General features: G+C 39.5%; 1 protein-coding gene across 1 annotated transcript; it reads right to left on the bottom strand.

Annotated features, from left to right (window-relative positions):
• Positions 1 to 5: 5 nt before the first annotated feature.
• Positions 6 to 9,017, bottom strand: rgs7bpa (regulator of G protein signaling 7 binding protein a). The gene is made up of 6 exons (XM_034091771.2): positions 8,062 to 9,017; positions 6,958 to 7,124; positions 3,664 to 3,794; positions 3,101 to 3,245; positions 2,432 to 2,502; positions 6 to 2,244 (listed from the first exon to the last, which is right to left on the bottom strand). Exons 1-6 carry the CDS (start codon positions 8,209 to 8,211, stop codon positions 2,153 to 2,155), a joined length of 756 nt encoding a protein of 251 aa, XP_033947662.1. The 5' UTR covers positions 8,212 to 9,017; the 3' UTR covers positions 6 to 2,152.
• Between the last annotated feature and the right edge of the window lie 4,718 nt (positions 9,018 to 13,735).

Genomic DNA, 13,735 nt, shown 5'->3' on the forward strand with positions numbered 1-13,735 from the left:
ACTGTTGTTGAGTTGCATACGCAATACACTGCATAAAGTAGGTTTTAAGAGTAAAGAGTAGTTTTGTAACCTCAAGATAATAGATAAAAAACGTGTAGTTGCCTGAGATGATCTATTTGAAAAAAAAGTATAGTGCTTACTTAACCAGACAGGTCTCAGCATGCCATCAAACCCCTGCTGAAAATGTGTTTTCGCCGACCGCTAGCTGCCGTCTGATGGTGTGAGTGCATGTGTTTTATATTGACAGTTCATGGTCTCAGCCAGATCCTTGATGTCTTCTCTTCACACAAACATACTTATTGTCAGCAGATGTGTGACCATCAGTAACAGCCTGTTGAACAGAAAGGCTAGTGGGTGATTGGAAGGTGTTGAGAAATGGTCAAGAGGGAACACATGCAACTGAAATACAGGGTTTTTCTAAGTGAAAAATGAATATTCAGGAATGCAAAGTTAGGCTTTAATGATGAAGGATAGGAAATATACAGTCATGTGACAAAATAGAGATAAAAACAAGTTTACAAATTGATGTAGGAAAACTATTTGATAGTCAGTAGGAGATGCATCTACAGATTGTAAGATGCCACTGTCATTTGACTCATCTCATAAAAAACATGTTATTCCTAAAAGTCAATTTTTCATGAGTTAGGAAAAGAGTAAACGATATGTAGTAAACATTTGGGACAATTTCTTTCATAGAAGAAACCATGCAGCCACTGATCATGCTGAGAGAATGTTGAAGTGCAACTGTAAAGATGTTTACTTTATTTCAGCAGCAAAAGTAAGTGACCTTCTTAGGTTTGGTGGTTTAATCTTTCCTTCTCTCTTGTTTTCACTCGATTCCTCCGCCCCCCCAGTAGTAAAACCAACAACTGCCTTTTATGGTCTAAATATGATCAGACTTTTCTGTATCTCTATCACTCTTTGTCCTCTTGTTACCCTCCCACATAAACATGTGTACTCTACAAACAGGGTTAAGACTAGGACAATCCAAAGCAAACGGAAGAAATACCAAAATAGAAATAGAGTAATTGTTGAGGTGTGTATCCCAAAATATGAATGATGATTTACTATTTTGCAATCCATTTAATTTTTTTAGATTTATTTCCCAACACTTTAACAACCAGATGTTTCAGAACAGTTTGGCATTTTTGATTGTTTGTCTCCACCAAGTGGACACTTCACTGGATTACATGCAAATAAATACAAAGACTAGTTTATAAGTTTCAATAACAAAAGTTTTTATTAACAATGTAAAATGACCTATATCAGCTCTGACTACTGAACCTCCACTGTGCCCTAAACATTGATCACTATCATTAATAAGCAAGACCATGCTGTCTCACCTCAGACAGAGGGAGACCCTTCCTGCTTCTGCCAACTAACAGAATCTCTGCAAACCATCTCCATCCTTGAAAATAATTCAGAGAGCAGTGCGTAAAGAGTATGTGTATATACAAGTCTAATGTCTCAATGTATAGATAGATATTGTGTGCAAAGAATTTTTCTTTTTGAGTATTGTATCATATATTCCATTCTGAAGCTGGAAAAGTTTAAGTTGGATACAGGTACTTGGTTTATGGAAGACTAAATTAAGTACATTAAGAAGAAGAAACAGCAAGTAACAGAAAACAGAGACTGTAATACACAACAAACCTGTCATCTCAGCTTAGACATACGAAGGTATAACTTTGTCTTTGCAAGCGCCGTCCTTAAAGAATTGGATTGGCGTCTAATTATAAGTTATCACATTGTTTCTGACAAAACTGACAATTATATTCCCTTTTTTAAAACATGAATCTTCATTTCATTCACTCAGGTTTGTGGAAGTAATGAACATTGACATTATTTCAAATGACCTCTCATTCTCTTTAACATTGGACAAGCAGATATCTGACTTCATTTACCAAAAAAGGGAAAGTTTGTTGCAAAATATCTTAAAATATATGTTCATGACTTTTGTTTTCATTACAATGCAGTTACAATTCTTCTTTGTATTACAAAATAAAATTATAAAATGGGCAGCCGTTAAAAAAAAGAGAAAGAGACAATTTATTTGAAAATGGCAGTAATAGATTGGTGGGAGACACAAGTGGTGAAGGACAGTGGGTAATGGTGTCTTTGTTACCGCCTCCTACCCACAAAGGCGGGGCCCTTAGCTGGTTACCAGGCAACAGAGCCCAAAGAACCGCCTCTTCCTCTGTCGGACCAGAGGGTAGGGAGTCAGGTTCAGCAAACTGCTGTCGTCTGGGCACAAGAACACATAGCAGAAATATTTAAAGTTGTCATCATGTTTCTTTTTTATATTCACTCTTGATCCCAATACATCATCTATGCTTTCGGAGCAGAAAGGGTTTCAAAGTGTCACTGCTCTATGGGGTTGAGGTGTGGGGGGGATGTGTGTGTTAGAGTTAAGGTAAAGTTTGTATCTTACCTTGGTTCTTCAATGGTAAAGGCATTGTCTCCCTGAGTTTACTGAGAAGGTTTTTCATCTCTCTCATATCCCTGCAACAACACAAATGACATATTTACACTCACACACACGCCTGCTATTTTTGACGCATCGTCTAAAAATGCAACCTAAAAACCTACTTAGTAGTAAAAATGTATTATTGTATAATACAATACTTTCTTTAATAATAATTTAAAGCACAGCACACTCTGAGACTTTCGGATGCAACTCCGGTGATATTTATATGTATTTATATATTATATCCTATTTTAAGATTCGATTCTAAAGTTGTATTAATTGTTAAAGTTATAAAAAATGCTACATTCCATTAGCCTACATTTTTGTCTGGTTTAGATTCAAATATTTGCATATATGTTAACTGTTGTAATAATCGAGGTTGGCATAACTCCTGTTATCTTTTTTTGAGTAAAAAAAGGTACATTTTATTTTCAAATCCAATTGAAAATGACCAACTATTACATCATTAGTGAGGTTCAAAAGAAGAACATGTGAAGTGTGATTGACTAAAAAAACGTTTTAACTACATACTGTATGTGTATTATTTTTAAACAAGGAGCATCTACAATTATTGACACCAAAGAAACGTAGTCACACACTGAGGGACACATTTCATTTTGTGTCTACCTATACCTTTCAATGTTCTCTATGTCATTGGCCACCAGCCAGCAGAGCTGAGGAAAGTCGGTGGGGGAGGAGGAGGTCTCCTCGAGGATGGGGATGTCCGAGCTGTCCTCCGTCTTATTGTCCCCTCCAGTGGGGCCGCAGCCATCCTTACCTAAAGCACACAGAGAGCAGCTAGCCTTTAGCATGTGGCACCACTACACGCATTAGAAAACAAGGAAAACAAGGGTGGCAACAAAATAAGAAGAGTTGACATACAATTAGCCATCAGATTACATGATAAGTGTTGAACATTAGTGCTGCTTTATATCTGTAGAGTAATATCCAGGTCTGTTGATCAGGTTGCTGTTGGTAGAATAGGAATGGTGGTGATAATCTGTTAAATAAAACATGGTAGAAAGCTGAAAATCAATAATTACATCTGAACAGTTTCAAATCTGCCAGTGTGTGATTGTCTCCTGTTTTCTTTGTTGAGAAATCATTTTAAAAATAGAAGTAAATCATGCTGTGTATATACTAGCTAGCACACATGCATAAATACAAACATTCTAAAATCGTCTTTGTGTATTAACCTTTCCTGTGGAGCTGCAGGGAACCCAGCAAGCAGACAGACTTGAGCATCTCAGTGATGAACATCTCGAGACAGCACTGCAGCTGGATGAAGAGCCGACAGATCTCAGGGTGGATCTCCCCGTCCTCCGGCCTGAAACGGTTCATAGTTCGAACACAGCAAGTTTGTAAGCGAGCTGGAACTGGATGAACTATGGAAACATTAAAGCGACTTAATGAAAACTAATTCAAATCAAAGTTCCGTTAAGGGATAAAGTTAATGGATAGCATCTTCATGTTTCTTTGTATTTTTAACATAGTTTACTGTTGAGTTATGCATTGGTGACCTCAGTAACTTGATGTGCTTGTGCTAATCTAAACTCTTACATTTGTAGCAATTCCACTGTAAAGCCCACTTAATGTTCAACATATAGTTTCCAAATTGCATGCAGTTACATACAAAAAGACTCTCTCCAAATCTCGTTAACCATGAGAAAAGTGAAATAGTTGATAATGGTATAGTGAATGGGGAAGAAAAACCAAAACCAAAACCCATTGCCTGCCCTTTAATATAATTACACAGACTGAATTATTGATGTGTGGCTATTACAAGTAATACTTCCATCTTTCAACATAACATCTTCTATGCCACATCATAAGCAGCAACAAAACTATTGAGTATCACAATTGCAGCTGCCTGACGAGTTAGGCTGCTTGTGATAACTTCAATGTGATCTCTAACCTAAACAATAACTATAAATCCTAATAGCCGCCGCTATCGTCAGAAGAGGTAATAAACTCACATACATATAAAACCTTGTCCATTCTTTACCAAATTCACACTAACAGACGAGCCATGTAGTTTGCGTTATTGATGAACCTGTTTTTTTGCAGCGTAAAATGTCAAAATGGCTACTAACTGGATTTGCTTGGTTATTTGATAGTGTGTTCATATGCTAGTCTGATAATGTATAAATACAATGCAGTGGAAAAGTTTAAACATAAGAACCTCATCTGAGTATAATTTATTTACCCAAAGCGGATCACTAGCTTTTATGAGGCACTGCAGTAGCTTTACAGCCATATAAACCTGGTGTTGAACAGATAGGTGATATTAAGATGGTGTGATATCAAAAGGGAAAGTGACAGCGATGAAAGGCGAGAAACTTGCACCTGGTGCAAACACTTCTCACATAAATAACGTTGTTGCATTTCCCTCTTGGAAAAGATGGCTTTTCCTTCCTATCCATAGTTTCCCCCAACGATGCCTTCTAAAGTACTGTTGCTACAGCACAGCTGTCATCAATGCTATCCTGCTTATCAGCTTTCCTCTAGCACATCGGAGAGGCCCGCATCACTCAAGCAATTCAGACACAGGCTTTATTTGATTAAAGGGGAATGATCTGTGCTGTCTAATTCAAGTGCTGTAAATCTCATAGTGGAGAACGACACCAAAATGGTCTGAGAGCTTTTAGAGAAGGAGCTTTAGAGTATGTGCTGGTGATGATTATGATAATCAGGGCGGTGGTGGCGAAGTTGATAGGGAATTGGCTTGGCAACTGGAAGGTCAACAGTTCAAGACCCGGCAAGACCAACTGCTACCGAGGTGTCCCTGAGCAAGGCACCGTTCCCTACACTGCTCCCCGCGTGCCGTTCAAAATGGCAGCACACTGCTCCTAACACTAGGATGGGTCAAATGCAGAGAAACAATTTCCCCACGGGTCTTAATAAAGTTTATCAAAATCAAAAAAATAAATCAAATCATGTTGATGCCATTATCAGTAGGAACTTAGAGTTCTCTCTAAAGCTGCTGCATCGTCTCTATTTCTATAGCAGCAGGAAATCAAGGTACAGTATTATAATTGATAGTACTTGTTTCTCTTGGAGGTATTACTGTATAGTATAATTGCAATATATTGGAAAAAGAGTATACAGAACTGCTCTGTTTCTCCAAAGATTTAAGTATGAAGTTATTAAAGCCTTGCTATAAAAAGCAACTGAGACACCCCTGTTCAATGGATGTTGTATGATTCATGCCTCTGCATGACAGGAAACATGCAAGAAACATGCTTGCTGGCTAACCATGATATCATAAGTGATTCAAAGACTCCGTACATAAATGGAACGATTTTGTAATGCATGTAATAGACAGTGAAAGATGTGCATTCTTAAATGGCTGCAAGATGTAGCAAGTGGATTAATTATTGAGCCAGGAAATGGGTTACAGAGCAGAGAACAGCCTATAACACATTTTAAACTCAGCATTGTGAAAAATGTGGCAGACTAATATTTTATGGGAGGGCATTCAATGATCAGAGGTCTCTAATGAATGTGTATGCCTGGAATAAGGAGGAATCCAATAGTGCTCGGGCTTTGGCAAGCACCTAGCACTGCAGAGCATCCTCCAACTCTCTCTTACCACTGGCATTACTTAGTCCGATTGTTATTTAAGTAAGTTTGAGATTGGCTGGCATCTTAGCTTCAATGAGGACATTCAAATCCCAAGCCTCACTTTGCCCTTCTTACACTGGCACCAATGTGGAGTAGATTATGCTCAATGGAGAGAGCAGGCCAAGTCAACAGACACGTCAGGCGTCTAGCACAGCCTCTATCTTCGACATAAACCACTATTATAGATATAACTTGTAATATTATCTTTGGTGCATCAACTATTTCATTATTAAAGCTAAGGATCAAAGATATTCTGCACAAGAGGAAATAATAACATCCGTTTTTGAAAAGCATGATCAAATGACAGAGAGACAACCTACATACACACACAAACACACACGGTCACTCTGACAATACATTAAAGCAGAAATGCAAAAGTCCTCAACTGCACATTATTGATAGCCTACTATTATTATCTCAGATATTGACGAGGGAAGCATTCCACTTCATGCATTAAGGTTTTAGGCCCCAGCTAATGGGAAGCGGTCAGTTAGAGCATGTTGTTGTAATTGCTTCCTGGTAAAGCTGTCTGACTAACAATTAGAGACTTCACTTAAAAACAAAAGACTATTCGCATGTTCTGTGCTCCCAAAACTCTTTATCCACTTCAAGCTCACTAGCTTCACTTTAATGGGACAGACCCTTTAGATTTCTTCGAAGTTAAGAGGAGCAGGCCTAAGTATACATGTGCCTAAAACGGGGACGCTTATGCAAATTAAAGATGTGCTTTGATAAAAGTAGCTACTTTATAACTTTAGGCACAGCAGTGTAGCAGAGCACCCCATTTGGTGCACTTTCAGCACCATGGATAGCGCGTAGCAAGGTACTAATGTTCAGCACCGTGGACAACGTCTGTGCCAACTCACCCTGATATCAAGGAGAGACTGTGGTGAGCAGCTCGCGCCATTTCGCAGCCTTTAGTTCGGGTCTTCAGCAATTCGGCCCGTAAAGAAGGACAGTCCACAGTGATTTCGCCAATGGAGATGACCAGTTCACGGTACAGAGCCACAAGCGTGTTGAACTCTTGGACGATCTGTGATACAATTAATGAGATAATAAAATATGTTATTCCGAAAACGACTTGGTCAAGTAAGTACCATACAAACATAACAATGCTCTTTTGGCTCCCTGTTCTTCTCATTGAAGTAAAACAATCTTTATCTTTGGCTTTCTTCTTGACTTTGACACTTAAAAAAGTGTCAGTCAAGACGGAAATGCTGAGCAGTATTATATCCAGCCTCACTATTATTTTCCCCTCACTGAGGCAATATAATGTGCCAGCAGGTTTCCGGATGCATGCTTCAATATAAATAGTAGCCTATTTAAGAACATTTTTACATTGCACATTATGGAGTAAAAAAAACGATTCTCGTTCAAATTGTCCACAAAGTCAGAGTATATGATGAATGTATTGATTTTATTTGTCATTGTCCCATTATGCTAAGTTTGGTTGTTTGCACAATCTCAGATCTTGGGTTCAGGGCCAACACATCTCGTTCATTTTGTGCAATTCCTATAGCATCCTGCTGCACTCCTGTGTATGAGGCTCCATGACGTTCACAGATGTTTGAAAGGGTAAATACATATATTTCGTGCCAACAGCTGTCAAAACACGGGACCTCTGTGCAAGTATCATAGACACCTCCGTGGATAATCTTGTAATTCAGGCAATTTTGATACCAGCCAAAATCACCTGGAGCTTTGCACACTCCAAATGCAAATCACACAGTCAATCTGCACGCAGAGATGATCTGTTTGGATTCACTCCCAACAAAGCAATGTAAATGCAAAAAGCTATTTGTAGGCACCCAGCCCGGGTTACAGGCTTTTCTTTGCAGCTACTAACAGCTTTCGCCTGTGCATTCTGACTGCACGGGATAGTCGATCGTCTTGGAACAAAAACATGTTGGGATAATAACATCACTCCTTATCAGAGGCACCATGCAGTCATTGACGTGTCGCAAACCTACCATTCTGCAGTCGGCCACGGCGCGCTGGGCTTTGCGGGTACTTTCGGTGCTCTCCCTCCTCTCTGGGTCGCGAGAAGGAGGCTTGCCGATTTGGAAGATGTTCCCGGCTGATCTGGGGCGGTTTTTGCGCCCATTCGATGCAGAACTCATGCATACACATCCACTAATAAAACAGCCCTAATACAGAACGGCTTTGTATTATTTCCCTACCAAACTCCACCACTTTCTCTGTTCCTGCCTCACTAGCCCGCACCTTACTGTTCACCTTATTATCTCCTGTTACGCTGAATTCACCTTCGCCAACTGCTGGCTGGATCAAGCCTCGTTTATTGTTATTGCTCCGTCTATCTCTTGCCTTCCTTCTCTCTAGTGTGGGAGACGAAGTAAATATGTTCCCAGACGAGCCTCAGAGCGCAGGAGAAGTACCGGATGAGCGCCTACGACTCCTCTCCGCATTGCCTTGACTGCGACGGGGCGCAAGTCACCTTCACTCCAGCAGCACACGGTGCACAGTGAAGACTTCACACCCAACCCGCTAGCTGAGTTGTTTTCTCTGACGCACCGATGTCGGAAGGAGACGATCGCATTCACGGATATTCTCCAAATGCAACCATTTTTTATGATTGCGAGTTTCCATTAAGCACCAATAAGACGGGCGATAACGATATTGTCTTCGCTGCAATACCTTCTTTTTTAGACGAAATAACACTGCCAATGTCCCGCCTGATAATTCTCCAGCTCCCTACGCGACACCTAAAGCTTCTGTGTCGGGGGAAATCTGAACGCAAAGAAACAAAAACTTAATCGTCTGGTATCGTGGTGTCAATTCTGCTCCCAGCGTCTGATCCTTTGAGTGTTTCCGGCTGGTTGGGCAGGCCTGTATCTAACCTTGGAGAGGCAGAAGAAGAGGAGCAGTTGCTACAGGCCTGACGTGGCTCTGTATCTGGCAGCACTGCGCACCCAAAGGACGGAATACTAATATGGCCCATCCAGTCAAACCCCCGCCCCGAGCTGTTACCTATGTGAGCTCCTTAACAAGTGAATGCAGGCTGTTACCCACTTTTAGTAATACATACTACATAATGCACAATACAATCTGCTATGCCCTTTGTTTTGGAACTTTAAAGTGTGATTTATGGAACTCTTTTCTTTTAATGATCCCTATGTTATAATAGTATACTTCACTTAAAAACTCAGGGTGGTTTAGTTTTATGTTACTAGAGTTCACAGTGACCTAATGATTTAAAAAAAGTTATAAATGGTATGAGTGTTTCATTGTTACATTTTAGAATATGCCTGGCAGGAATATGCCTTTAACATCTTATGTTGCTTGTTTTACTTATGTTTTCTTCCTGACCAAGAATAATCTTAAATCAAATTCAATTCATTCATGTGAAACTTGACAGGCGGACAAATACATATCACAAAAAGTATTATGTCATTCTGGAATAAACTGCTTAAATGCACATACAGATGGAGCACATTGTGATCAAAACTATACTCAGAGTCACAAAAACAATACTCTTTCAACATTCTTATTTTCTGTCTGCTATAAATGTTGCTGAATCCATTGGCAGCTTTCAGCAGTGCCATTTGCACTTCCTTGCTTTTTACAACCACAAAGAGGAAAGTATGCGGTAGATAATCTGAATAAATTACGAGTCCATTTCAGTGTATGGTGAGTGTTCTTTCCAAACCTGCATTACTATTTAATTGTGAATGCAGAAAAATACTTTCAAAATCCATCTATGTAAGTGAAATACACCCACAGCAACACACTCTCACTCCCTAAGCGTCCAATAGCGACGTTTGGTCAGTGTCCATGGCGTCCAATTGTGACGCTCCTAGGCTCCTTCAGCGTCATAAAGGGACGCAAATAGCTTTCAACTGATTGCAATGTATTCCCATCTGCGTGGGGATTTGACGCTCATGGAAGCACGGCATTCGTTTATGCCGGCTGCCCTTAAAGGCAATGTGAGCATCCATTCCCATTGGATAACGGAGAATTTTACACCCGGAAGTAAGTACTCCTCTTACTGTCGATTGATTTTACAGTGATATCTGCACTACTCATCGACTAAAAAACACCAGATTATCTTTGTTAATTACACAACATTGATTGGTTTAAATTGTGTGCAATGCTTTTGTATTTTTCCCCTTCGATTCGGAGAAACAAATATGTTTTCTGAGTAAAGGATGGCAGAAGACACTACACTACCCAGAATCCCCAGCTATCGTTTGGCCTACACCATGTGCTCTGTTTGACAAACCCCGTTTTTTTCACCATTCATTCCGATGGCTGGCGTCTATGTCACGTGATCTTCAAATTTCTCCCTGCAGAAAAAGAAAACATGGCCGAAATTCGTTTTATTCTCGGTAGAAAATGCCTATTTTAAAGTTAGTTTGGCCATTAAAATGCGTTTTGATGTCATTTGATGCGAGAAATATGAGTTGTTATTTCAGATTATGTGTGCAGTGGATGTACATGATCTTTAGTTTGCTAGTTATTACGAAGATTACTTCAGGAAATCGCGACGTTTTCATTGTTACCAAGGTGGTTGCTAGGGACGCTGCTATCGATATTATTTCTGTTATGTTGTGTAACTGTTTAATGGTGTTATCTTTATTGCTACCCCCTTCCCCGTCAATGTATAGTGTTGGTCCACAGCCTAAACATATTAGTTTAACAAAATCCGCATCTAAAGATAGCCTACGTTATTTCCCCCCTGTGCAATTCCAGTCTCACATCTCAGAGCACATCGTCATTAACAAATACCGGAAACAGACCAAAATAATAATAATACCTTATTCCGAGTGTGCTTGCTTTTCTCTTTGAAAGTCATCACATAACGGCATTGTAATACACGGTTCGGCTGCATTACATATTACATATCTGCCGTAGTTCTGTATTTATAGAGCCCTGATGAGAAGACAAACATGAGGAATTGATAACGTGACGTGGATCATAAATATATCAGCCATTAAACAACATCTTACATTTCTTTTCACACAATACGTCTCCTTGCAGTATCAACACTAATTAGGCTCACTTTTATATTTGATCCAGTTGGTAGATAGGCTGTATTTACACCATAAAGGTGCACAGTTGATATAAAGGGACACCTGGTGGTTAAAGCATGTTATTGAATTTCAATATTTTTAATATTAGATATTAATACGATCCCTATAAAGTATCTTCATTACTCGTTATTCTCTACTAATTGTTAATTAAAGACTGTATGTAATGACTATTTTGCACATCCCTTTCAAGATTTTCTAAGGTTTATTGACATATCATATAGGCCTACACAACTGTGGTGTAGTTCTGCACTGAATGAAAAACTTGGGTTGCAGGTTGCTCAATAGTGCATTACAAGACATCTATCAATATTTGTGCATACCTCCAGCAATGTTAACTATGTTGAAGCACTTATTTTAACTGATATTATACATAATATATTATACTCTTGATGTATGTAGATATTTCATCTCCGGCCTTGTCAGGTATTGAACAATCAATAAATAAAGAACACAGAATTGTTGAATATAAAACACAGAATTTATGTGATTATACTAAATGATTTTCAAATAAACACAACTGCATATTTAACTGTTACACATGCTGATGTAACGCAAATGTTCCAACTTGGGATCAATAAAGTATATCTTATCTTAAGCTAATCGATGGCTACTGCCATATTTGCAAAATGTGCCTCTGAACCTTGACAAGTGCATGTTTCAGGCTTAATGTAATGTAATGTTATCACAGGGGTCACACACATAAGACCAGCTGTTAAATAAAGCTCTTCTGACCTTAGCTGGCATGTGGGTATATATATTAATACTGCCCATTATGGGCACAAGCAATTTTCACCCATTTATTAATTATATGTTTTAAATGTGAGTGTTTCCTGTCCCCTAAACCTCCAGGGATGTACACAGTTTAATACTGGCAACTTCTTATTATGGGAAATACGAAAACGTCTTTTAAAACTACAACTCCCAGTAGAGACGTGCCATAGAGAACATGTTGCGAAACAGAATAGCCAGCATGTGTAGTTCTGGGGACGGGGTGGGGGAGGGGGGACGCGGTGGACCCGTTCAAATCCAGTTTTGGACAGTCTGCCGTGGTTCCATCCCATTTCAAGTGCTGTTCGAGAATCGGCTTAACCCTCGGAGCACACTCTCCAATCACAGAGCTTGAGGACTATCACGGGGTTTGTCAAGAGCACATGGTGTTGTCCAAACGATAGCTGGGGATTCTGGGTAGTGTAGTGTCTTCTGCCATCCTTTACTCCTGGGAATGGACGCTCACATTACCTTTAAGGGCAGCCGACATAAACGAATGCCGTGCTTCCATGAGCGTCAAATCCCGACGCAGATAGGAATACATTGCAATCAGTTGAAAGCTATTTGCGTCCCTTTATGACGCTGAAGGAGCCTAGGAGCGTCACAATTGGACGCCACGGACACTGACCAAACGTCGCTATTGGACGCTTAGGGAGTGAGAGTGTGTTGCCCACAGGCACACAGCATTAACACACAGACAGAAAGAGACACGCATGCATTTCGAGTGAGACAGTGTGATCTTTCTGTCTATTTAAATATTAAATATTATTTTGTTAGTAAGTATAATGACAATTAAAGACATAAAGTGTGTCAGGAATAAAATTATTTATTTTGCTCTTACACATGATTTCATCATCAAATGTATAATCACTTAAACGGTTATACCTGTATGTGTTTGTGTAAAATATCTGCTACAAAATAAATTGACTTTAAATTGACAACAATATTCCCTCCAGATAGATGCTTATTGACCTTATTCAGCGACCTTGGGTCCCTTGATAGGCGCTATATAAATATAATTTATTATTATTATTGTTGTGTTGGTTATCAAAAATGTAAGCACTAACAGAATGTATGTCATTATGTTGAAAGTCAAACTGATGTGATGTTACTGTTATTACCTCCCCTTCAAGCAGGAACAGGACACAATGGAGGATATAGGATTCCCAAACATCCCGCACCATTTCCCTATTTTAATAATTTATTTATGAGACACAACAAGCTGGCACACTGCTGTTTTCCCTCCACTGCGACATCCCACCTGCTTGACATTCCCTCATTGTTTTCTCATTAAACATTATCCCTAAGTTTTACCCTTTCTCCCTATGTGAACATACCTGTCTTCTGTCTCATCCTAAATTACTTATTGTATGATCATTCTTCAGTGTCCTCAACCTTTCCTTTTTCTATGTGTCTCCGTCATTGTTGCCAGGACTGTCAAAAGGAAGGGAAGAAGATGTAGCAAAGAAAGCAGAATATGAAGAAGCCAATAACCCAGTTGACTGAGTAAATATAAATGATGACCATGTCCATGTCAAAGCGCCAGCCTCGAGAGTCATCCTCAAAGTCCAGAGCATCCAGGCGGTAGCCTCCTCCGTGGGGGAACTGGCGTCTAGCTATGGGACTGGACTGCCTCTGGAAGCCTGGTTTGGGTGACAAATAGGTATCTAGCATCTTTCATTTAAGTGGTACTTTACCCAAAAGATATACAACTGACTTAAATACTTTGAAAACAGTATGATTGGTGGGTAGTAAAGCCTTTCTAAGTGTACTGGGAGAAGGAGCTGGGATTCATTTAGAAATGACAAAAGGTTTCAACTCCTAC

Source organism: Pseudochaenichthys georgianus, chromosome 9 (assembly GCF_902827115.2).
Source record: "Pseudochaenichthys georgianus chromosome 9, fPseGeo1.2, whole genome shotgun sequence".
Classification (NCBI taxonomy): domain Eukaryota; kingdom Metazoa; phylum Chordata; class Actinopteri; order Perciformes; family Channichthyidae; genus Pseudochaenichthys; species Pseudochaenichthys georgianus.